The sequence below is a fragment of the Heliangelus exortis genome, chromosome 16 (assembly GCF_036169615.1).
Source record: "Heliangelus exortis chromosome 16, bHelExo1.hap1, whole genome shotgun sequence".
NCBI classification, from domain to species: domain Eukaryota; kingdom Metazoa; phylum Chordata; class Aves; order Apodiformes; family Trochilidae; genus Heliangelus; species Heliangelus exortis.
Genome location: NC_092437.1, coordinates 6,981,863 through 7,007,053, shown reverse-complemented (window position 1 = coordinate 7,007,053; position 25,191 = coordinate 6,981,863). Strand labels below are relative to the sequence as shown.

The 25,191-nt window shown below is 38.2% G+C and overlaps 2 protein-coding genes and 1 long non-coding RNA gene across 5 annotated transcripts; 1 reads left to right on the top strand and 2 right to left on the bottom strand.

Moving 5' to 3' along the window:
* The first annotated feature begins 138 nt into the window (after nt 1–138).
* RTF2 (replication termination factor 2) lies at nt 139–24,744 on the top strand. 2 transcript variants are annotated; one of them, XM_071760000.1, is made up of 9 exons: nt 139–289; nt 1,010–1,104; nt 1,194–1,287; nt 1,452–1,591; nt 2,446–2,524; nt 18,491–18,604; nt 21,661–21,715; nt 21,794–21,886; nt 23,603–24,744. In XM_071760000.1, exons 1-9 carry the CDS (start codon nt 221–223, stop codon nt 23,797–23,799), a joined length of 936 nt encoding a protein of 311 aa, XP_071616101.1. In that variant the 5' UTR covers nt 139–220; the 3' UTR covers nt 23,800–24,744. The 2 variants fall into 2 exon arrangements, with proteins under 2 accessions (XP_071616101.1, XP_071616102.1); XM_071760001.1 differs by having other exon boundaries at nt 140–289; nt 23,606–24,744.
* Nucleotides 7,603–10,687, bottom strand: LOC139803665 (beta-1,3-galactosyl-O-glycosyl-glycoprotein beta-1,6-N-acetylglucosaminyltransferase 7-like). The gene is made up of 4 exons (XM_071759999.1): nt 10,547–10,687; nt 9,411–10,441; nt 8,858–8,953; nt 7,603–8,092 (listed from the first exon to the last, which is right to left on the bottom strand). Exons 2-4 carry the CDS (start codon nt 10,384–10,386, stop codon nt 7,866–7,868), a joined length of 1,299 nt encoding a protein of 432 aa, XP_071616100.1. The 5' UTR covers nt 10,387–10,441; nt 10,547–10,687; the 3' UTR covers nt 7,603–7,865.
* LOC139803667 (uncharacterized) lies at nt 11,891–14,534 on the bottom strand. Of its 2 annotated transcripts, XR_011729103.1 has the most exons (3): nt 14,459–14,534; nt 14,083–14,198; nt 11,891–11,943 (listed from the first exon to the last, which is right to left on the bottom strand). It is a non-coding gene; the product is annotated as an uncharacterized lncRNA (long non-coding RNA). The 2 variants fall into 2 exon arrangements; XR_011729102.1 differs by lacking the exon at nt 14,459–14,534 and having other exon boundaries at nt 14,083–14,223.
* Nucleotides 24,745–25,191: the final 447 nt, after the last annotated feature.

The window sequence follows — 25,191 nt, the reverse complement described above, 5'->3', positions numbered from 1 at the left end:
CGGGCGGGGTCGCTGCGGAGCCTCCTCCCGTTCCGCACCCCCCGGACCCCGCCCGATGGATTCGCCCGCCTGGCCCCGCCCCTCCCCGATAACTCCGCCCCCAGCGCGGCGGTTGCTATGGAGAAGCGATGATGTCATCACTGCGCGTCGGAAGTAGTTCTCTCTCCCGGAAGAAGTGTGCGGGGAGCGGACCCGGAAGCGCAGCGGTGAGGGGGGGAAGATGGGGTGCGATGGTGGCACCATCCCCAAGCGGCACGAGCTGGTCAAGGGACCCCGCAAAGTCGAGAAGGTTGGAGGGGAAGGGGCGAGGGGGGTGGGGAGAGCGGCCGGGGGCTGCCGGACCGGCAGTGCCAGCCCAGACCGCCGCCCGGGAGGGGAGAGGCTCCGAGGAGGCCTGGGCAGCTCTGCCCGTCCGGGAAGCGGCTGCGGCGGGGCCTGGGGCTGGCAGGGGGAGGGAGCGCAGCGCTGGGCCGGGCTGAGGGTGCCGCCTCGGGGTGGCTGGGGCTGTGGCGCTGGTGGCAGCTGCGGTGCGGGTCCCTTTGTATTCTGGGGGAGTTTTGGACAATAAACCGGTGTGTGGAATGCAGGGGTTTAGAAGCTTCCTTCACCTGGGAGTGTGGTGTCTGCAGAAACGCCTCTGGGAGGTGAATAGTGAGACCATTGGTGGCATTGGATCCACGTGGCCGTGTCTGCATTCCGTGTGCTTGCATTAGCAACTCTCCCGGGCTTTCTTTTTAGGATGTTTTAGAGTTCAGGTAACAGCCTGACATCCCCAGGCTTGCTGGTTTGCTTGTTTCTCACAGGGAGAGGAACGGGTACGTGTTCAGTAGAGGCAGAGCCTTGAGTCTGTCCATAAAATGTTTTGCTTAAGTTTTTTTGTGAACTCTTGTTCAATGTGGGAAGTAGGTTTGGTGTGGTAAGGTACTTGGGGTTTTGATAGTTCAAGCTTCCAGTGTTATATTTAAGTTGCTGTTTTAAAATCACGATATATGTGTTTTTTTTTCTTAAGGTTGACAAAAATGCTGAGTTGGTGGCAAGGTGGCTCTACTGTGCTCTGAGCCAAGAGAAGCTTCGTCGGCCAATTGTAGCCTGCGAGCTGGGCAGGTAGGGAGGTGTCTGTAAAGCTGCTGCATTAAAAGTCACTGGCTTATAAATAAAAGAAGGTTATGACTGCTAAAAATTGTATGTTGCAGGTTGTACAATAAAGATGCTGTCATTGAGTTTTTGCTGGACAAGTCAGCTGATAAAACTCCTATGGAAGCTGCATCCCATATCAAGAGCATTAAGGTAAAAAGGTTGTGTCTGATCTTAAAGTGTGCTGCAGAACCTCCATTTGTTTGTGTTCTCCCTGCATACTGAAAGGCTTAAAAATAGTAAAGCATCATGAAAAACTCCTTGGGAATGTGATCGTGGGCATCAGACTGCTTAAGGCTCCCATTTTTATTTTGCAGAATGTAACAGAACTAAACCTCACGGATAACCCAGCTTGGAGTGGTGATAAAGAGAGCATAAAAGGTGACAAGTATGATGACATCCAGTCTGCATGCTTTATATGCCCTGTTGTGGGGCTGGAAATGAATGGAAGACACAGGTCAGTAAGTTTCTGGATTTTGTTTTTCTAAGCAAGTACTGACTGTGCTAAACTGGTTGTAGAGCAGGAAAAAATGTTTGAATTGATGGTGTTGTGACTCAGGTGCTTGCTCAAACCTTTGTGGGGAAGATTTGTCCTGTCAGAAGGGTCAGAAAGGGAGGGTGTTGTTCATGCTAAGTGTCCTTTTGTATCACCTTCTAGAGGAAAGATAAAAGCCCTTTCCAAAATTAATTTGTTTGTATAGTAAAGGGGTAGAGGTCCATGTTTGGAGAGAAAAAGTGAGTAGAAGTTGTCTGGGGAATAAACCTTGGGAGATTGGTGGCTCCACAAAGTCAGGCAGGAATCTCCTGTGTGGGCAGGAGGGATGTGAGAGGACAGACCCTGCCTGGGGCCACTCACAGCAGCTTTGTTGGAGAGCTGGAGTCAGAGTGAGTGGAACCAGTGAGCTTGGTGGGAGGGGGAACCATTCAAGCAGTGTAGCTTTGTAGTAAAATAGACTGTGGTGATGATTCCAGACAAGCCCATCTATAAAAACATCCTGAGGGCACCTGTTTAGCTCAGATCCCTTTGAGAAAGTGTCAGAAACCCACACTGAGCTGTACCCAGAATGGAAAAAAAAAAAAAAAAGTGTTTTGGTTTAATGTACCAAATATTTTTTGAGTCCTAGACTGTGTAAGTTGATAAGTAACTACTTAGAGGTACTGATGCTTGATTAGCTGAAAGGATGTGTAAACAGAAAGTTAGCTGTGTCCTGCTTGCCTGTTGGAGTATTGTTTCTGTGTTAAATCAGCACTGCAGGTGTGTCTTTTACACACAGGGCTTCTTAAAAATGGTTCTATGGCTTTTCTTTGAAGGTTTTGCTTCCTGAGAAACTGTGGCTGTGTGTTCTCTGAACGTGCTCTCAGAGAAGTCAAAACAGAAGTTTGTCACAAGGTGAGTTTTTCTTCAGCTTTAGCAGCAGTGGTGTTGCAACCTCTGCAGACCAATATATAGATACAGGTACATACACAGTTTAAAAAATGAGTATTTTTGTTCTCAGAGAAAGTTTAGTTTTACAGCAGCTGCTTTAGAAATATTTTTTTATCAAATCTTTGGTTTTCATTTTGGTTTAAAAAAGGATGATTAGTTTTAGTTTGAGGTTTTGTGTATTTGGTTTGCTTGGGTTGGGTTTTTGCTGGAAATCATGTAGTTTGTATTTTATCAGTGCACACTGTGTCTAAACTGATGACATTTTGTGTTTTGATCTCTATTTTTAAAGCACACTTGCTGTTGTCTTTTTTTGGGAGGGGTGATTTTCAGCTCTTCATAGAATTTTCAGCAATTACATGAATTATTGTGGAAAATACTGTCTGCATTTCATTTTACAGACCTGGTTTGATCTCATTATATTGGTTTCTTTGTAGTTAGGGGCAATGACAGAAGTTGCAAATGCTCTTTTTATATCACTGCTTTTATTAGTGAGGTTTGTGGTGATAGTTACCAGGTTTAGGCAGAGGAATTTTCAGCAGACACCCTGTTATTTGATAAAACATGCAATATATTTGTGCTAAGCAAGACCTGTGAACAAAAAACTTCCAGTAAGTTGTTGCAGGTGTTGTGGAATAATAAATTTAGCACCATATTGCAGCTTTCAGTGCTGATTTTGTGCTAGAATGCTGATACAGTCCTAATGACTCTGCTTTCCTGTTAGCAGAAACTAGGTTTTTAATCAGGTTTTTTGTTTCCATGGAAATTTTTGTTGATAGATGGATTTAACTTAATTAGTAAATGCAGGAATGAGATGTTTTTTCCAGGTTTGGCCAGTCTGATAATTTTATAAAACCTAAATGAATCCCCCAGGTTTTCTGGATTTTTTAAATCATCAGTATTTATTATACTTGCATGCAACTGTTTCTGTATATATGTGAGCTCTTCACAGTGTTCAGAAGGATACTTCTAGAAATTATGAAGTGGATATAGTATAATATAGGCTGTCATCTTTTCATTACTGGATTTTGCATGAAGGCAATGGCAGTAACCATCTGGGAGAACATTGTAGTCCATGTTTCCTTGGTTACTGTAGTCCTGGTTAGTTATTTTCCTGGTTTGGAATCAAAGAGGTAAATTTTGGGTATATACTGATACTGTTCTGTATTTAGAATCAAGAAGGGAGCCAGAACCTTTCTAAATAAGATGATGAAGGACTGGTTGCCATGCTTTCTGGTAGCTAACAGTTTGTTTACATCCAAAGCAGTAATTAGGAGTATTCCCCCAGCACTATCTGTCTGTTTGCAGTAATGGGGCACACAGTAACATGAACTAGACCTAACAAAGAAGGAAAGAAAATGAAGTGTTTTGTGTTGTACATATGCTAGGATTAGAATTTCTCAATAAGTAGAATTTCATGAATTTTATTAATAAGTAGAATCCTCTTCTGATACATGACATGCTCTTTCAAAACACAAAAATTGTGCACTACAGAACGTTTGAATGTTCTGGATTGTCATACATGTCCTTTTTCTGGTGCTAACTGCTCTATTTTAAGAATTATAATATGTTTTTTCAACTGAAATCCAACCTATGGATTCATGTGGGCTGTAGCATTTCTTTTCATGGCCTTGTCCCCTTCTGTCTGCCAGCGTGTGCCTGCAGGCTGGTCCCTGGGCAGGCATTGTTACAGGACTCCAGAGAGTGACATGATGGGAGCAGCTCAGAAAGAATAATCCTGTATTTGCTTTTTTATGCTGCATATTCAGTCTCTCTTCTAACCTGTCAGAACCTCTGTTTGCACTTATTTTGGGATAAGGTTTCTAATACTGATATAAACTGGAGATGTGTCAGTGTGGGAGCTGGGTGATGGTTCACTTGCCCACTGCTGTGAAAGTCAAGAAAAGTCTTCAAAACGTGCTGTTCTTGTCTATTAATTTTGCTTCTGAGCCTATAGAACAGTCTTGGTAGCCTGCTGAACTGTAAACAGCAACAATTTCCCAAAGGATTTTGGCAAACAGGTTCTGTAATGAAACAATGAAAACATTCATCAGAGAATACAAATATCCAGCAGCCCAAGCTGCAGTCCTCAACTTCCTGCTTATATGCATTAAATTAGATTATCTGAGCTAGATAATGAACGTGTTTACATGTGACATGATGCACATCCCAAACCATTGTGCTTCATGAAACATTAGGAAATGGCTTTCCTGTGCACAGAGCAGAGGTTTGCTTTGGTGCCTTGTTTCAAAGTCTGCTTGGACAAAAATGGTGCTTTTAGAAATGATGGAATGAAAGAATTACCTAGCAGTGTGTGGTATCTATTTAAATTCTCTTTAGAGGAGTTAAAGGCACCATTTCCAATTTTTTATTTTGACTTTCTGGTCTAAGAAGTTACTATGGGTATGACAGTATGCTAGAGGTGGTTTGGAGTCAGGCTTTTGGCTACTGAAGCTGTGGTGGAAGTTCTGGGAGTCTCAGTAGTTACTCTGGAAGTGAAGGACAAAAATTACAATTGAAAATGTAATTTCTTGTTTCACTTTAAAACTTCTTTTGCAATTGTTTTCAGAGTAAACAGACTGTAATACACACTTGAAATAGTACCCTAACTGTTGCAGTCTGTGCCATATGAAACACTTAATCAAATGTTTAACTTAGATAGAGATGTTTAATGTGTGCCTCAGGCTTTTTGAAACAGAATTTCTGCATGCATCTTTCTGATACAGAGTTAATGGATGTGCAGTGTGCTAGCACAGAGTTTCCTTGAGCAAGGACACAGTGACACTAAATGCTCTTGGATCAACAGACACCAAAAGTTGTTAAGCATTTGTTGCTGAGGTGTAAACGTTGTGATGATCTGTTCATCAGTCAATAGCACATACAGAACTTACTGAGGGCTTTTTATGTATGGTTAAAGGTACTCAGCTTTCACTATTTTGTTGCTTAAATTTATACTGTTAAAGTAAAAAAATCTTCCAAGAATATAATGTGATCATGGTCATTCAGAATAATGAGTAGACTAGTGTTCTTGATGATGGAGAATGGAGTAGTTTACTTATGAATTTTCTGAGGGTCTTGTATGTGTAGAACTTTGTTTAAAATACAAAATTCTTCAGGGAAGGAGGATCTTGCTCCAGTGCTTTTCTTGGATTGACATGGGTCTAAATTATATTTTAAGAGGGGATCTTTTCTTTCCCCTGTTTGACTGGTTCAGTTTCTGCAAAACAAGCCCATGTTAAAACCACCTTGCTGTTGATCTGATCCTTTTAATGCATTTCAGAAGTCAGACACAATTGTTGTGTGATGGTGACAGAAGGTGAAAGGCAGGTACTAGATGAGATGCAATGAGGGTAACAAGGAACGTTCCATTCATGTTTTAAAAGACAACAAGGAGTGGATAAGTGCTGCCAGTGTCCTGCAGGGGACTGGCTGTGGTTTCAAGATAAATTAATTATGAATATTCCTATGATTAATATATGCCAGAGAACCATTAGCTCCAGTAATGGTTTTCAGAGGGACTCTCAGCAAGCTTGGTGTGAAGATACTGCATGGCACTTTTTTTCCCCTTGATTTCCCTCCATGAAAAAACACCTCCAGCAATATTTAGCCACGAGTCCTGGATTATAAATGAAACTGAGCACAGGCCTTTGGGTTGAGTTTGTGAGTTTCTGTAAATAAATAGGGACCAGATGGTCTTCTTTTAGGTTAAAGTTCATTTGAAATAAGTTATGTTTCCAAGAAACTTATGTGGGAAAATAAGCAATACAGTTCCTGGAACCAGGAAATAAGTTCGTAATAAGAAACTTTCATGTTCTATTGTTGAGTCATTTGTTGATTCATTTGATGTTTTGGTTTTGGTTTTGGTTTTGGTTTTTTTTTTGGAAAAAAACGCCACTTAATCTGTCATCTTTTTTTGTAAAAACTTGCACATATTGAGGCTTACATCAAAATTGCTCCTAGATATTTATTTATAATTTGTAGTTTCTGAGCAAGTGAGCTTGTAAGTAACAGAATGTATTTTATTAGTTCCCATTGGAGTTCATGCAAAATAATTGGAAGTTTATTGGATTTACTGGAATGAAACTTTCATCTGCATTCTTGCCAAAATATTTCTAAAGGAGGACAAAGAGTTTGAGATTAATTCTCACAATTCATTTTTTTCCTAAAGATATTTTGAGACAGGGTGTAGTGTTTTAATCCCATGGTAGAGCTGTTGAATCCAGGACCATCAACTCTAGCCTCTGTTTCCTCATATTCCCCTCAGCCTTTAGTTGGCACAAGGAAAAGGATTAATTTTCCCCCTCAAAGAGGAAAGAAAACTCTTGTCTAGAAAGCTCCTTGTTAGTTTTCTTTTTGTTTGGTTGGGTTTTTTTAATTACTGTTCCCTGGTTTTGCCTGTATTGTGTGTTGAAAGCCATTTCCTTACTGTAGAACAGCAAGTGCTGCAGTTGCTCTGCAGAGGGCTTTGGAAATGAGATGCTTGTCTTGGTTGCTGCTAGGAATTATCTCCAATTGCTTCCCATTAGTGCAAGGTTCAGGGAATCTGTTTCCCTCCATTAGATACACTGAGATTGAAAGATGGATTTTTACCTCCTTTTTCCTTTGTTCCCTGGCCTCAAATTTCTCATGTCTCCTTGCCCTGAACTCCTGCAGAGACTCAGAAAGAAGCAATTTAAAGGTAAACCCCACTGCTGTTATTGGCACATGGAGCCTTTTCATTAGGAACAAAGGCTGAGTAGTGCAGGAGTGATGTTGCCATGCTACACAATGAAATTAGAGATGTGTCTGGCAGTGGAGAGAGGAGAGGGAAAAAAGTGAAATGGACTGTGTATGAAACTGGTTGTCACTTGCTGAAAATACAGAGCTCGTAGATAAGCATCGAATTCATTATTCAAAATAATCTGTTACAGAGTTGACAATACAATAGATGTGACTTTAACTCGTGTTCTTCATATTTTGTCTTTGTTCAGTTATTGTATCAATTTTATTATTTTCATGCCAGTTAGTCCTTTTTTTTGGCTGCAAACATGAGGAATATATACGTATTTCCAGTTAAGTAATTCACTTACAAGTGTTATGATCTCCCCCCTTGACTTCAATAAGTTATAGATTTAGATACATCATTTTCTTGGAGGATTAACCCATTAGCAAATGTTGCCCTTTACTGTAATAAATAAAAACTTGTTTATTTCACTATTACAGTATTGTGCTTACCCCTTAAGCTGCAATGCACAGAGTGAAGTCTACAGCTAAAAATGTTAATGGTTTCTGCCAATATTCTGAGCACTTGTTTTGATGTTTGTTAAGCTCAAACATTCAGCTTCATGTTGAAATAGTTCTCCTCCTGAAAACGCCAGTGATCTTCGATTGGAACTTGTGCCTGGTGCAATACTTGAAGCCTGTAACGTCTCTCTAGGCAATCCATGACCAGTGGATATGTTGCAGGCTCAAATTTGTTGGCAAACAAATGAGGTGACTCAATAATCCACTGCAAATCCCCCAGTCCGTAAACACAAATGTCTCTGATGTAATGACCTGCAAAGACAAATTGAAGGTAGCTGAGGGCAGCAGAAAGCTGAACAGAATGATTAAAAAAAGTGTTGAGCTCTGTAGTGTTAGGAACAAAAATACCTTTTGATTTCATGTTGAGCATCACTGAAATATATCTGGAGGATAATGCTAGATTTTAAACATAGAGGCGAGGGTTTTGTTTTGTATTTTGCAGAAATGGATATGTGATAACCTCCAGCTGCTCACTGACACGTTGCTCAGCTTAATATTTGTCTTCTAGCTGGGCAGGCTGAAGTTCTGATCTGCTTCTCTTTAGTACCTGCTTAATCATACAGTACCTCACTGTGCTTAGTTTATACACTTACATATTTCAAATTTTTCTGTACTCTTTCCATATGGCCAGTACTAACCTCCTTTCTTATTACTGTTCAGATTGAAGAGATGTAACTGGATTTAATGAAAGTATGTGACAAACACACTTGTTGTCAAGTAAAACCCCTACTCTTTCTTCACTGAAAACTGATCAGTCAAGTTAATGCATTTGTAGCTGGAGGTTAAAAGAAAGTTACATGGATACTGTGACCACCTTTGCAACAGAACAGAAGCTACTGAGATTAAATGCAGTGGAGTAATTTAGTAGGACAGCTTGCTGTTTTGTTTAATACTTCCAAGAAAAAGTATATGTGACCACTGTGCACATTTTTTGGCTGTTTTAAAGTGTAATACACAGTCTGCAGTGACTGTTAGTCAGCCAGTCATGTTTGAGTTTGTGATCAAACATCACATTACCTTTGCAGCCTTTGTGTATGGTTCCTTCTTGATCCTTCCACTTAATGGCTCTAATGTTTCCTTCCCAGTCTGCGTTGGGTGTAGCCCCTGGAGCATCTTTAAAAACATAAAGCTCTGATAAGTTTTCTTTTTCTATTTATTGCAGGGGAAAATTTTACTGCCAAATGCTTTTTAAATCTAGACACATTAAGTATTATTTACAGATATCTGCATCGTTAAAACAGACAACATTCTTGGTTTTATTGCTTTTTGTGTTCCTTGAGAGCATGAACTTTTACGTAGCAAAAAAATGTACTTTTTTAATCAACATTTTCCCAGCCTTGCAGCTCATGCCCTGCACCATCAGTAGTGCTTTCCTGAAAATAAGCTTTGCCAGATGTGACTGTTTGAAAGAGCTACATCATGGCTGAAGTAATGACCATATTTATGCAATGTAACTCCACTAAGTGGTGGTGTTAAGCTCTGAACTGGAGCTCACTAGCTCTCTGTGTTGGACACCTCAGAATGCTGTTGGTCCAGGAGTTATTCCCAGTAGAAATAACATACATCTTACCAGTCAAACGATTCAGTGTGACCCAGTAGTGTTCATCCGGGCTGTACGTGTCTCTTGACCATTCAAGCAAATCTTTTGCACGTGCATCAGTCAATGTAAACTCTACAAATTCTTTAGTGAGTATGTAATAGGCACTACCAAAATATATTGTCAAGTTATGTGGAGGTTTAGCTTTCATATTCTTGGTTGGATACACATACGACACTCCAGAGCGTACATATTCTCTGTAACTAACCTGTGTCCTGTGTTTCATGTGAAGTGGCTGGACTATCCCAGGGGTCATATTTTTACCATTCCATTTACTTTTGATGTATCTTATAATGTCTCTGTTTGTTTTAATGGGATAATCTTGACCACATAAATTAATAACGTAATTCCACTGAATTTTGGAATTAACTAGATCTCTCATGCAATTAATATCAGCTTGTAATCTTGAAAATCCTGCATAAACAACATTTTCTCTTTTCGAGGAAATGAAAATATTTTCAAAGCAATTGACAATGTTTTGTACAGCAGCCTTATAATCTTTTGGTGACTTTTCATCCACATGTATGCAGTAAATATTCTGAGGCATATATATAGCTCTTAGGAGCTTTACAAACATTTCCAGCTCCTTGTGAATTGTGATAATGTATGCCAATGAGAAATTTCCTTCTTCATCTGACAGTGGTTTTGTGATAAAATGCAAAGTCTTCAAAAGCATGGAGCAGTTGCATGAAGTCTGAATGCAGCTGAGTGTTTTAGGTTGGTGGATATTCTGACAGAAGGTTCCAATTTTAAAGGCAGCATTTTTCCCCACAAAAAGAGCTGAACAAAGTTCATCTGGGTAAAACCCACACTCTGCTATATTTGCATTAAATTTTTGTGCATTTGGCTCTTCAGAAAGTGTATCTTTTAGGTAGATGAAAGTGTAGATGAACATGCAGACAGCAATGCACACTAAAAATCCTGATTTTGTTGCATCAAGCGGGTTCATCTTTTATTTTCCAGATACTGTCTTCTCATTGTAGTGTGATAAAGCTTCAGACTATCTGAAAGCAGAAGTGAGATAAAGAGATGGAGAGAACCTTTCTGACTTCAATAAATGACATGTTAGTAAAGCATTTCTAAGTGTTGAGGTTACTCCTACCACTTACCAGGAGGGACTGTGTGTGCCCGTGATCATGCTGCAATGTAATCAGCCACTGGAAATGGTACTTGCAGAGCCATGAAACATGTTCTGTCTAGAACAAAGAAAATTATCCAAAGAACCCCAAAATTGCATTATTATTTGAGCAAGGGTGTGCTTAACCCAGCAGATAAAAGTTTCTTCTACTTTGAGGCAATGTGTGCCAGTGGGTGAATCCAGTGCTGCCAGTAGGTTGGTCGAGGTCTAGCTTTGGAATAGGGAAGATGCATGAGCACTGTGGTCTGAAAAAAAGCTGCTACTGAGATTTCCTTAAAGCTTGGGAAACTAAGTTCTGCTGGAGGACCAGAATTCAGTAAATTTAATCAGCAGAAAATTTATTAAATAAACAGAGGAAGAAACAAAAACAAGCCACAAAATACACGCACTGGGTTTTATCCTTATAAAGTCAGCTAAAGTTTCTGACTCTGATTTTTTTTCTTTTTTTTTTTTTTTTTCCCCCCTCTCTTGACATCTTTGTATTAGTGCTTTGGAAAATAAAGCATGAGGACAACACTCACTTCTTATTTTTAGCATGTGTGCATATCCTGAGATAAGCACACATATTGCCAGCATTAGTATATGGGGACAACTGTGTAACTTAACATGACTATTGGCAGAGCAGATTTTAGTTTAATTTTTTTTCATATGTATACTTTGTTGAAATGTCAGAAGAATAAGAGTGTAGCAGTCCTGAAACCTACAGCAATTCCATAAAGTCTTTGAAGCATTTGGCATAGAACTTCCTAGAGAAAATTCCAGGTTTGGGGGAAGGGTCCTACTGCCATTAAGCTTAATAGCTAAGTTAAGAAAGGTTAATTTCAAAGAGAATTACTTTTGTCTTCAGTTAATTTGTTTTTAACACTGTTGATATTTCACCTCTAAATCTTTCATGCCTTGTAGCTGTCACCATCACAATGTATTTGTTACAATGTAGTAGCAGAGAACAAGCATATTTTTATAAAGGCAGTTTCTTTATAGAAATGCTGTTGTAGTTAGAGAGCTCTGCATTTCCATTAGAAAAGTGAAAAATCCTTATTTTTAATGAAAACACAGTAATTATCTGTCTTAGAAGCTCAAAAATAAAGACAACATTGTAGTTCAAGCAGAAACGAGGCATAAAATTCAAAAAGCATTAAAAATACCGAATTTGTCCAAGAGAATGAATCCTCTGTAATGTTGCAATTTTACAGTCTCATTAGGCTGTTGGGAAAGAATGTATTTATCTTACTGTCCTTACTGGTATGCACTGGATTTCATGCTGGAAGAATGCCTCTGTTCTGCTCAGCATTCCAGAAAGTGGAGTTGTGTGCTAGGTGGAGCGTTCATCCATTTTGCTTCTCTGTTCTGTCAGCAGCGCTCTTCCCTCTGCAGTGAGTTGCACAGCCCAAAGAAAAACATTAGGAAGTGGAGTCCCAGAAGATAATTTTATCTTCATAACTCCTGAGTGATACGTGTACTGGGTAAACAAGCATGATGTGAGCCTGTCATCCATTTGAACAAAAAACTTCAGCAAATTGAATCTGCGCCAGCTTCTCAATATTGCGTGGAAAGCGGGAGAAGAGAACAGCACTGAGAGGTGAAAGGCAGGATTTTCACAGTAAAACTGAAACACCACTGCTGGGCTGTGCTACCAGCTGACTCCAGAGCTGAGAATAGATTTGCATAAGGGCCATTATGTCCCCAAGAGCAGAAGTTAGGGAGAAGATGGAGTGTCTGTTAGGGAAGCATTGATTTTTGTGGACTTGAAGTCGGAAAAACTGTTTTATTTGAAGTGAATAATTACAGGAGGAGCATTGAGGTTGCTCAGAATTAATAAGTGTGATACAGTCTCTATGGTATATCACAGGAACAGTTCATTCTGGACATACAGATTGCTCAGAAAACACGGGGCATTATAGAAATATTTGGGGCTGTGTACAGAGTAGAACATCTGTGCAGAATGAGTGTGCTTATCAGTTGTTCTTTTTTTCATTGATGCATCTTTGCGGACAGGTTGCAAAGGATAGTTCCCTAGAGAGCCTGTTTGTTACATACACTTAAATTTTTATTACTCTTCTAATAACAACAGCCTGACAGATCCCTGGAAGCTAAGTGTTTACTATGGATTTTTCCTATTGAACTGTGTGGAATCTAGAGGCTGTATTTTATATGGCAGCATAAAAGTAAGACAAGATAATTCATTCTTCAGCATAAATGTGTTTCTGGGGAATGATTAAATGGTGAAGCTATGCCTATGATAACAGAATTTGACATTCAGCCTCAGGTTGTATTATAGAATAAAAGCATTGTCTTTCTGCTAGTGCTTTACCAGATTTAGAGCTACAATTGCAGCTGTTCCATTGCATCTGAAATTTGCCACTGATGAGAATCCTCTCGCCCCTGTCCTCTTGTTTGCTGTCAAGGACTATGCTACCAAATTTCTTTCTACCCTTGAAGAGCAAGGTGTCCTACTCTTGAGAAGATTCACTGTTCCAGCATAACCCAGTCTGTGTCTGTCTTGCCTTTTACTTTTATTATGCAAGAATACTATTATTGTTATATATTGTTACCAGGATGTCTTTCTGAAGCAGCCTATTCAGTGTTACAGATAACTCCTCTAAATCTGAAGGATGAAGCCGCTTTTATTTTTAAATGTGCAGAGTAGTGTTTGACATTCTTGAAAAAACAAAAAAAGGCAATACAGTCTGTTAGGGGGTTGGGGTTTTCAAGCACCTTTGTGGCAGCTTTTATGAATATTGCTTAGCAGAAATTAGTTGTGGTAAGCCTAAGCTCCTCCATTTCAATTAAAAAGGTGAACTCGAGAGAAAAATGGAATTATGTTTTTGCCTGAAAATAAGCCTGTGAAATACCATCTCAGTTCATCAAGACTCCATCACTGGAGTGCATTTCATAGTAACAAATCATTGTACAGTTCACTGTTCATTCTTGCCACAGGATTTTAGGTGGCATCGTTCTGTGTGACGCATCGAGTAAAAGAAAATGTATTTTCATCAAACCCAGTTAATACTGCCTTAGAAATTTTAAATCAGTTCTTACTTAAAAGTACTGTCTGTATTTACCGATAAATATTGAACTGTTTTATGGAGGTTTGCCTGTTTATATCTGCTCGTTTTTTTCTGTTTTCCTGTTTGTTTTTCTCTTTACATGGCGTATTTGACCTCATAACAAGTTAAATACTATGAAAGCTATTTAAACCATTAAGTTATAGGGCTATAAACAATTAAGCTGCCTGCAACAAAGCATAACAGTATTCATAAGTAATGTGTTTTTTATGATACAAACAACACTAGTAGTGACCTCTGCTCTATTCTGCATCTATGACAAAGTGAAAACCAAACCAAAACAAAAATCGTTATTCTAGATGCAGACTTGAGTATTTTTTAAAGTGAAATGATCTTTCAGAAGTGAAAATATTTATGGCTTTACAAAAATTAAAACATGTTGTGTTCTAATAAAGGGAAAGCAAAAACCTGAAGTCCTACAATCAAATTTATTCAGTCTTACCTTGTACAAAATTAGCCAGGAGACGGCAGCATAATAAAAATAAATTGAGAGTCCCATTGTCCTTCAGCAGAATTCAGACAGCATTCTTCATTCTGTCGCTGGGGCAGAGAGCTCCCCTAAGTGAAAGGGGTTAAACATTAACATGAATGTTTTCATTTAAGACTTCATCTGGTTTCCCGCATTGCTTAACATATTTATTCTGCAGTAATGCTCTTTAGCTTCAGAAATGTCCTCTGCTTCACAGTAATGAGAGAAAACGTCAGCTTCTTCTCATTTCTAGTGCTACCCTTTTTTTTGAGATGGCCTTTAAAGGGCTGAAATCAGACTTTCAAATCTGTCAGTACATTGCTGGAGATTATAAATAGTATTGCTGTACCTCTGAGGCTTTAACCTCTGCACTGCTAACGGAGCATGCTGGATGATGAGAACTGGAAAGGAAACCAACCCTCTCCTCCTCCTCCTCCTCCTCCCCCTCCTCCCGCCGGGTTTAACTGTTTGCCTGCTGAAACTTTCCAGCTTCCAGCAAGTAGGTACAGCAGAGAATCACCCCTGGGCATTTCTAGTAGCTGGAAGGTTAAAAGATAATAAATGAAATATATCCTTCTGAAGCTGAATGTTTATGTTGTTACAGCGTCTCTAAAGGTTCTTGAGATTTTTAAAAATTGAAACGTGGGCAGCTTAAATTTACTGGAGTTGGGAAGCTTTGGGGTTCTGGAAAGGAGTAAGGAGGTTGGTGTATTTTGGACATATTCAGCTAAAAATAGCCTGTTGGTCAGAAATAAACAGAAAACCTCAAAGTAAATTAAGGCAGGGCTGCAGGTACAGCAGATACAAAATTATCGTTGACTTTTAAGGGAAGCTCTGAAAATAGAAGCTTCTGCTTGGACAGTAATTTTGTAGTAGGTGCTACAGCTCCTGAGTGAAAGTTACATTTTATGAATCAGGATGTAGGAGCCTTCCCTCTCTTCCCAAGTTATCCCTCTTTGCCCTGTTCTATGTCCGAGTAGGATGGCAATTTCAGAAATCGAGTTCATCAAGCCCAGCACCGCTGGACTTCTAATGAATAAACCCTCAGAAATGTATCTCTCTTAAAACATGGTTTTAGTTTACTGTTGCAGGAGCCAGGAGATACAGGAGCTTGTGTGGTTGGTGAGTGAACCATGGTCTGGTCCTTGGTTAACAGGGTGTCTGCTCAATCCTCTTTCTGAATACTGCCCTGTTTAAAGAGGGACAGTCAAATCATGGCTATAAATATTCATTAATCTGGTGAGAATTTTTTTAAAAAATATTCCTCTCTGTGCATTTTCCTGTAATTGTCATATTTAGGAAGAGTGCAGGAGTTAGCTTACTATTTTTAATTTGAGAAAGAGGTTTCAGGTTTCTTATAAGACATTAGAACTGTAAGGTTGATATAAGCATTTCTATGAAAACATATTTGCCTGTTATTTATTTGTACTATATTAAGACTTGTCGGGGATGGAAATACATCTTAGATGGTGTACAAAAAATAATATCACTCTCTCAAAAGTAGTTTACAGCAAGAATTCAGCACAGTTATTGCCTTATGTAGCTGAAACTTAAGAAACTCTAAACTTCAGAATTCAGAAAATTATCTTAGACAAACATTTCATTATTGCTACAAAACCTTCTGTATTCTGTAAGAAAGATAAGAAGCTGTCCTACTATAAATGGAAAGTTAAAGTGTCTTCATTATTTGAAAATGTAATTTAACTATTTCTTTTACTAGTTTAAGTAAGACTACATATATGCCAAAGCTAGTTTGTGTTTTTACAGCTCATAATACCATTGCTGTTCTAATGATTTTAAGTCCCTGGGTTGTTTTTTGTGATGAGCTTTTGTGAAGTTGATTTTCTGTGTGTTTATGCATGCTTGTATATACACACGGGATAAATAGGGTAAATAAGATTACAAGCATCAGATTTTGAAGATTTGTTGATTGTATCTGCACACCCTTTTAATAATTCTCTGAGTTCCAGGTGTGTTTTTCCAGATGAGAATGTGGATTTGCTTTCTTTTCCAAAATGCAACATTTACAGAAATTAGAAGAAACTTTTACTTGGAGGAAATTTCCACTTTTTTTTGCATGCTTATCCGAATATTTTTTTTTTATTATTTATTGCATAAATTGCTTGTTAAATCAGTGGCTTGTAGGAGGATGCTGGCCTTGATTTTCCAGACTTCTCAGTCTCAAGTGTATGAGATCATACCAAGCTGGTATTTCTAACACTAGCTCATTGAGTAGCAATGGAAAAATTTGGGCTACTCACCCATTTCTTGTGTGTGACTTACTATTCTCCTTGACTTATTTAATATGCATCTCTATAACCCTTGCTTCTCTTTAATAATCTCTCTGACCACTTGTGTGTAGATTCATTTTTTTGAACTATGTTCAACCAGCTGAGCAGACTGGAGTCCCAAGTACTGTCCATACGTTCTTTCATGCGTTTAATTCCTGCCACAAATACATGAGTAACCTTTATAAACCTTTGTTTAGAAATCAGAAAAATAATGGCAGAGGGTGGATTATGAACTAATATTGCAGACTAACAGAAAGCTCCTATATTTAACAAAATAAAAAAAAATAATAAAAAACAATTAAAAGATTTAAAAATTAAAAAAAAAAAAAGAAAATTGAGATCTTAAAAAAATAAAACATCATAGTCAATGTGCTGGCTTCACCAAATTATTGGAAATGTGTGCAATGAAACGTGTGTCTTCACAGAAAAGAAATAAGGAATTCCAGGAAGCCCATTATGTGCATTATCCAGATTAAATTATGAATGTTCTTTGAAATTTGGTAGCCTTTAAGAAATCAAATGAAGTACAATGAGATGGCAGGTCTGGGCTAATGAGTGATGCTGCTTTTATACACCCTTTTCATCCCCAAAGTCATTTATAAAATAATAATAACTAGAAACAAACAAACAGAAGAGGTTTTTCTGTCTAGCTGTTGGGGAGAAAAATTCCTGGTGCTGTCTGTTGTACTGTTCCTATCAGCTGCAGTTGCTTTTATTACAAATTGTAGAACTGTTAAGGTCCAATTTGGTCCCCTGTACAACTGAAGACTCCTTTGAGGTGAAATTAAGACACAGATGAGGTCAGATGTCACTTTTCATCCAGAAAGGCACTTTATTCATCCACCAACAAATAAGTGGGGGGTTAGAGGGGGAGAAGAGAGAGTAGGAAAACAAAGTAGGAAAGAAAGAGGGGGATAGATAGCAAATCACCCCCACAATCCAACAGTGTCCTGTTGGCCAGATCCATGGTGGGGAAGCTTCCAAGTATGGTGGTGAATGTCCATCATTTATAGTCCATGTCTCCTCCTTTTCCAGGAAAGCTTCTGCAGAGTCATTTAATTTCTGGGAACTGTTCTGCACTGCTCAGCCCCCTGTGCTGTGTGTGCCCAGTGCTGTCACTGCGGGGTCTTGGTGGTAAAGACCCCATGGCCAGGCTGGTGGTTGGGCACAGTCTAACCAAGTTTCTGCCATCCTGGTGCTTTGGAGATGTTTTTGCAGCAAGCAGTGCTTTGCAAGGAAGAAACTGCTCCCCAGGGGCTGGGTCAGAGCAGAGTAAAGGTCTCAGTGTTTCTTTGTGGTTACCAATGTTCTGGCACACAACCCACACACAGATTTTTACAAAAATCCCCTATATTGGTGATGTTTGAGACAAATTAATTAATGGACCCTCAGGAGAGCAGAATGGCATAATGGTAAGGTGTCAGTCAAATGGGTTTATAACTAAAAAAAGTAACAATAATTAGAAAGTACGTTAAGTGTTTTGGGGCTTAGCTGTGGGGTTCAGAAAATTGAGTAGATTCCAGATTCTAGTCACTGTACGTTTTATACCAGTAAACCAAGGAACTCATGAACAGAAAATGTGCAGTGAGATTTCTTTAAAGAAAAAACAGAAATAGTTAAGAGTTCTATTCAGAATGGACTGACAGGGGAATAAATATGCCATTTCTGTAGCCCTACAATATGGAATAGGTCTTTGAAGAAGAACAAAATATTTTCATATTTCTAAAATTCTTTTATAATTTGCTGTGCAGATTAATACACAAGCTGCTTTTAAGTACAAATATCAGAAGTCCACAACTCCCTAGTAAGATGAGTATTTATTCTCCTTTTGAGGAGAGGAGGGGTGCTTTCAGTCAGTATTATTTTCCTCAGTGGTGAAGACTGAAACTTTCCCTTTTACATTTTAGGTGAAAAGATGTATTAGACTGTAATAAAAGTGAAAGAACTATGGGAAAAGAGACAGGGATAATGGGAAGGGTTGGACATCTACTTGGAGAGCTTAGACACAGTATTAAATCTAAAAAAAAATCAACAGCAGAAAGATCTTGAAAAGAATACCAGTTTTGTCTTTTTTTTTTTTTTTCTTGAAGTGTGGTGTTCCCTTTCAAGAGGAAGATGTCATTATCCTTAATGGTAATAAAGAAGATGTGGAAGTATTGAAGAAAAGAATGGAAGATAGAAGACTTAAAAGTAAATTAGAAAAGGTAATTTTTTTATACATAATTTAAAACAAAATTGGAAGTGTTCTTGTCTGTAATGCAGTCTCTTGGGTGCTGATCTTCATGCAGACTGGAGGATTTATTCAGCTGTGTTGCACTTCAGTGCTACTTTTAGAAGCAGTGAGACTGCATGCATATTTTGCTAATAGCATATTGAAATTCTATGTAATTAAACTCTCTTTTCAGTACCAGGCAGCACATAGTGCTCTGAAAATCACAGAATTTAATGCTATAGGTAAAATGGGCAATGTGCCAGCTTTCTTGAAACAAAGACTTTGCATTAGTTAATTCTGGCAATGAGCAAATTCGTCTCTGTATTTCATGTGGTAGTTCCTGGTTTATTGTGATGATACAGGTTATTAGTTTTGTGATCTCCAAATTTCCTCTACTGGCCACAATCAGCAATGCAATACTGGAACATGTAAATTCCTAGTATGATTCTCTAAGACCACTGTTTGGAAATTTTACCATGTTCTGTCTTTCATGCAATCTTGAGAGATTACTGCTAATGCTTGCTATAATTTCTATAATTTATTTTTCTAAATCTGAATGTGTAAAATGCCATGGAAATAAAGAACTTTTACTGTGTACTCTGCTATATAAACTACTGCTCTGTTAAGTAGCAGTTGTTCTGTGATGACATTTCTGCACATGGGACTTCCTTCAGCATTGCTTTTTTTTTCTGAACTGACATTGCTGTTCCAGAGGATAACAAAGCAAGTAAAAACTTTAATGTTGACTGCTAGAGTGCAGACAGCTTTAGTTGAATCTCAAGAGCATGAATCATCATTGTCTGACACTTTCAGCAACTGGGACTTAAGATGGAGGTTGAGCATCTTATTAATGTACTTGACTTTGCCTGTCCATAGGATTAGATGGCATACAAATGTTTCCCTAGATTGTTTTGAAGTGAATACTTGTTTGCTCTTCCAGTGAGCATATGATTCCTTCTCATCACAGGCTGTTTATTCATCTCTGTCAATACAATGTCACTGGGCCTGAGCAGTATACAACAAAAGGATGCTATAGCCCCTCAAAATCCTGCTGTTCTGGTTCCTCCCTCTGTAGCCTCAGCACTTAGTGTATAGAGCAGAGAACCAGAGTTCTTGTGGTCTAAGAACAATGTCTTAAATGTCACAGTGTTTCTTGAGATGGTGGGGGGGGAGAAATTTTTTTCAATGCTTTGTAATTAAATGTTTAAAGAATTTTAAAGATAATATGCAAATAGCATATTGCAGATTGCAGTAGATGAGTAAGCAGCCCCCAAAGTAGTGGTCATTTGCATTGCAAATTTGCAATTTTCTTTAGGAAAGTCTATAGCTTTGGTTTGAATAATCTGAAATAGTCTGAAAGCTGTTGCTGTCCCCAGTGTCTGTGCAATAAAGAAGTACTGAAGTGTGCTGAGCAGTTCTGCCTCAGAGTGTCAGCACAGCTGCTCATGGTGGCAGACAAAAGGAAATCATGCTTCAGTCTAAGAGACTCTCTGTACTTGAGGTGAATATACAAATATTTTTAATTTGTTTAGCCAAGACTTACATTCGAGGCAGGTACAGTATTTGCAGATCTCTCAGCAGACCTCTTGCATTTCATCCTCAAATTCTGAGGGTTTTTATGCTATCCTGCCTTACCTTGTTGCACCAGCTGGAACTGCACTGGTTTTGCTGTCACTGTCACCATTCAGCCTAATCCCAGATCTGTGAGTCCCAGTTTCAGAAGGCATTGTCTGGTTTGGTGTCTGTTGGCACTGCTGTTCAGACCTCATCCTCAGTTCCTGCTTTCAGCTAGGGGAGCTTCTGAGTGGACCTGATGCATTTGGAGCTGGAAGCACAAATTCCTCCTTACACCCCTGAGATAAAACCTAAGGAAGATGCAGCTAGTATTAGGATAGAAATTATTCCAGTTCAGCAATGCCATATGTGCCCATGATGAAATATGTGTAGTATGTACACTCTTAATGCATGATATAGATGCATACCTGTATTTACAAACATCTCATAATTCAGATACTGGGTGCTAACTTTTCTTTGTAAATCCACCTGTAATAGTGAAGGTAGAAGCACCCTTCCACCCTTCCAAAAAAAGAGGTTTTTTTCTGGATAGTGAAGGGGACACCCAGAGAGCCATGTCTGCTTTTAGAATGGTAACCCTCTCACACCATCTTCTGGCTGAGCTTTGCAGCAACATGCCATACAACATTCCTTTTCCTCAAGCATTTATCATATGCTTGACAGCATGGTTCTTTCAATTTTTTATAATGCATTTAACTATATTTATTTTCTTTAAATTTTTGTAGCTTTCTTGAAATACATACACTGTCCCAAGTGTATACACAGTTCTCTTTTGTGATAATAGTGCTAATGACTGTTTTAATACATCTTACTTTTTCAGCTTGGCATTTACATAATCAAAGGCAGTAAAAGGATTCTTGTTGCTGTTGTTTGTTTTTTTCTGTTATTTAAGTGAACAAACATAAATTAACTTGGAAAATCTGGTGCACAGATGCTTTTAAAAAATTTAGATTAAGTATTTGCATTTTTTCTTCCCAAGTAATCCTGTAACAAAGGGCCCTGTTATTGAAAGTTACCCAGGCAGGGGTTTGTTATTAACTAAATAAAATAAAGTGAATATGAGATGCAGGGTTATTCTCACAAGTTTCTTGAAAAATCTCTTCACTGATTACAGTTAACTGTGTCCTGTTGAATGTTGTGCAATTTACTGTTCTGCCTTATGAGTTCAGAGTATCAGATTACCTTAAGGAAGATAACACTTACATCCCCTACAAAGTATACAAAAAAATACCTTATCCAGACAGTTTAGTTTTGGCCTGCATGATTTCCTTTAAGGTACCTTCAGTGTTGCCAAAGTTATTGTTTTTCCATATAGAAATAATACCAAAAACTGTGGAGCAGTATTGTGAAAGGAAAGGTTTCACTGTGTAAGACATAAAAATGTACCTAATGGAATTGTGTGTCTGTCAAATACAAGTTGGGGATTGGACATCCTTGCAGTACACTACCAGATCTCTGCTTATCTTGTTTCAGAAATCAAAGAAATCCAAGCCTGTGGAATCAGCTCCACAACAAGAGCCCACTGAAGGTGAGGTCCCAGCTGCAATTCACACGAAGCCTTCTGAGCTGTGAAGCAGGTTCATGATTTCACTTTCTTCTTTTATAGATTCTCCAGGTCCATCAAAGCCTAAGAATGAAAAAGACTGTATCAATACCAATTCTGGGGAAAAGAGGCAGATTATCTTCACCAAAAGTTCAGGTTGGTGTGTGATCCAATGTGAACAGATCATTCTGCTTTGAAAAACATTATTTTGTACCATACATTTCAGAGGTGCTCAGAGACATGGCTTCATGGTGGACTTAAGAGTGCTAGGCTAACAGTTGGACTTGATAATCTTAAAAGTTTTTTCCAACCAAAACAATTCTATGATGTTGTTATTTTAGTTACAAATTTGCTGGGTGTCACTGGGAATGGTAGAATATATCTTCAGGATGTACTGAGGTACCTACAATAGTCATGCAGCTGTGAGTAAACTTGGCAGTCCTTTAATCCAAGGGATGGTGTCCTCTCTTAAGGTAATATATAACACATAAAGTCAGTCTGAGGGTTGAGGTGAAGTATTAAATCATGCACATTGCCACCACAGAAAAAAAATCAATATAATTTGTTTGAAGAATTTGCAAATAGTTCAGTGATGAACTGTAGACAAGCTATGTGAGAAGATGGGAGGATTCCCATCTGAAATGCATTACCTGCCCCCTACTGTCTGTTTTTAATAAGAATTGCCTTTTAAAAAGTTTAATTCCTCATTATTATAATTCTTAGATGTTTAGAAAGCTAGTAATTCCAGCGGTGTTAGATGTATTTTTCTTTTCCAAGAGTGTAAAGGAAAAAATATGTCTTTAGAAATGTCAGGTCATTGGTTTGTGTTTCTGGCTGCAGTTACACTGATGTGCAAGAGAATGAGATGGGGGCAGTGCAGAAATCCATGGACAGGAGAATGCCAGTAGCATAGGAATTAATTTGTGAACATGGCACCCTAAGGTTTCTGGACTTGCCCTCTACATGTTCATTCTTTGAAATCCAGTGTTTGGTAATTCTTTCCAGGCAACTGTTAGTGACATCAAGAGCAGCATTCCCCAAATAAAAGAAGGGTTTATGATGATTTAGGATTGCACACGTAATTCCTGTGACTAAATGCAGAAATCAATTAAATGCTTTTTCTGACAGGCTCCCTGCTGGCTATTTACATCCTATTGTGCCTTAGTTAAACTAAGTATGTAGAGTTCCAGCAGACTTGTATGTGTGCATTTCTTTGCACAAGAGACTTGGGACATGCTTTTAAAATACTGTCCTTCAACTTTGAAGAAGATTAAATAATTGCTAAGAAAGAGAGTGAGGTTTTTTGTAGCATTAGGTCTAATACACAGAGAGAGATGGTATCAGAAACAGAGAGTTGGGCACTTTCCTATCCCAAATATAACATGATGCAGACAATTGGTATTGGTTATAAATGACTTTGCAAAGAATAAAGGGAGGAGATAAATTCCCTGAGGACAGTATGTCACAAGTTTAGCTTTTTTCATTTGATAGCAAATTTCCAAACAATAGTTCAGGGTGGTAGAATACTTTTGTGTTTCTTTCTTCAGACTATGGAGTTCAGAGCTATTTTTCACTTAGGGGACTGAATGTTGTCAGTACTGAATTACAGTCCAAGGGATTTACACAAATAGGAAGGAATTCCTCTCTCTTCAAGATTTCTAAATGAGTTTTGAGTGTAAGTTCCAAAAGCTAGAACACGATTGCTGTTAAGATGATGCTTGTTGCTTAGTATAATTATGGGATATATTTACAATAGCCCTGAAAAATGTATATACTTCATCTCTGTATACAGTATTTTTTAATACTTTTTTGGTCTTTTGAAACACCATTATCAGTGTTAAGCTGTTACACATTCTGTTCCTTGTTCTCTAGCAGATAATGGAAATTCATCTGTACCAGGAAAAGTCAATAAGATCAATAAGGCTTCTTCTACCACTGTGAAGAGATCCATTGCAGACAGCGAGGAGAAGTCTGAGGCATACAAATCTATTTTTACATCACACAGCTCAGCAAAACGTTCAAAGGAAGAGTGTTCCAATTGGGTTACTCACACAGCATATTATTTCTGAAACAATGATGAGCCTGATTGTAACATTCATTACTTCTTTCCTTCCCTAAGGCTTTTTCTGTACAACTCTGATACAGGACTTGTATTGTAATCTGATGTTATCTGGAATTACTCAGTTTGTAAGTTGTTTATAAACTTGTGTTCTTTGCAGCTTCTGTTAAATAAGAAATAGATCACCAGAATCCATGTTTTATCAGCAGACCTCATTCTAAAATGATGGATTATTTGCACAATTTTTTTTCTTTTTTTTCTCTCAGTTGGATGCTATCATTCTTAGCCACATTAGTGAGTGTCCTCAGTAGTAGGAGTGAGGGTTGAAGGATCTGCCTTCTGTCCACTTCTGTTGATCTTTGCTGCAACTGTATTTATAGTTTTCAATGTGTTAGTACAGAGTATCAAACTCTTCAGAACTTTCTGACAGTAAAAAGAGTAATAAAGCTTTTATTTTGTACTAGCTAACTAGGCACTTGGTAGAATATATCAGTAGAACTAATACATCTTTCTTAAAGGTCCAGTTTTCAAGTAATTTGCCTTTTGATGGACTATATGAAAGCATAATCTTTGTGCATCATTCTTCTTGTATATATTGTTGTAGCCTGTTTTTAATAACAGGATATTCCCTTGTAAGTCATAATCTATAAAGGTGAGCCTGTAATAGTAAGGCTCTTGTTTGGGTTTTTTTTAAATCAGAAGCATCAGATCTGAGCTTGCTTTCCTCTGTCACAAGACCAGTACAAACTGGAACAAAAATAGGAGTTTCTTTACTTTTCTGTTGAAACAGTAAGGTTCTGAGTACACCTCTACAATTTGTCATTCTATTTGCCTGTTAATTGCTTTTAACAGAGATGCTAAGCGTGGTGTGTTGCTCCATTTTGCTTTCATATTTATGCTTTTTATCCCTGTGACATTGATTTGAATAAAACTTGCTCTTTCCCTGTGATTGTAACACTTCATGTTCCATTGAACAGATACACAAGTGTTTGAACAGAGCAACTTTTCTTAGGCTTTCCTCTGCCCCTTTTATTCTTAGCTTTATTCCCAGTCACAGGAATCATTTTAATGTTCCATAGCAGTGATGTAGTATTTAAATCCAGTAATATCTACATGAAATGACCAGAGGGAGGGATAGAAGCTTTATACCTTCCTCTCTTTTAAAATTAAAATATGCCTTTATGAACTTGGCACAAACTAACCAGAATAGAAATGCAGAATGTAGGAGGCTCTTAAAATCACTGCATGGTGCTACATTATTACCTTTGTGTGTGAAAATTATTAATTATCCTCATAATATATTTTCTAAAGGGTCTCCATTTTTAATTGGCAATAGTTAATTGGAGATTCAAATGCTGTGTGTGTGTTTGCGTAGGTGGTCTCCATGATTCAAGTGTGTTGA

Excerpts from the sequence above, each read along its gene's own strand:
- LOC139803665 (XM_071759999.1), bottom strand. The coding sequence starts at position 10,386 with ATGAACCCGCTTGATGCAACAAAATCAGGATTTTTAGTGTGCATTGCT. Across the intron at positions 8,954-9,410 it reads CACACTGAATCGTTTGACTG|ATGCTCCAGGGGCTACACCC; the intron begins GTAAGATGTATG and ends ATGTTTTTAAAG. Across the intron at positions 8,093-8,857 it reads CATACACAAAGGCTGCAAAG|GTCATTACATCAGAGACATT; the intron begins GTAATGTGATGT and ends TTGTCTTTGCAG.
- RTF2 (XM_071760000.1), top strand. The coding sequence starts at position 221 with ATGGGGTGCGATGGTGGCACCATCCCCAAGCGGCACGAGCTGGTCAAG. Across the intron at positions 1,592-2,445 it reads GAAATGAATGGAAGACACAG|GTTTTGCTTCCTGAGAAACT; the intron begins GTCAGTAAGTTT and ends TTTTCTTTGAAG. Across the intron at positions 18,605-21,660 it reads TTAAAAGTAAATTAGAAAAG|AAATCAAAGAAATCCAAGCC; the intron begins GTAATTTTTTTA and ends ATCTTGTTTCAG.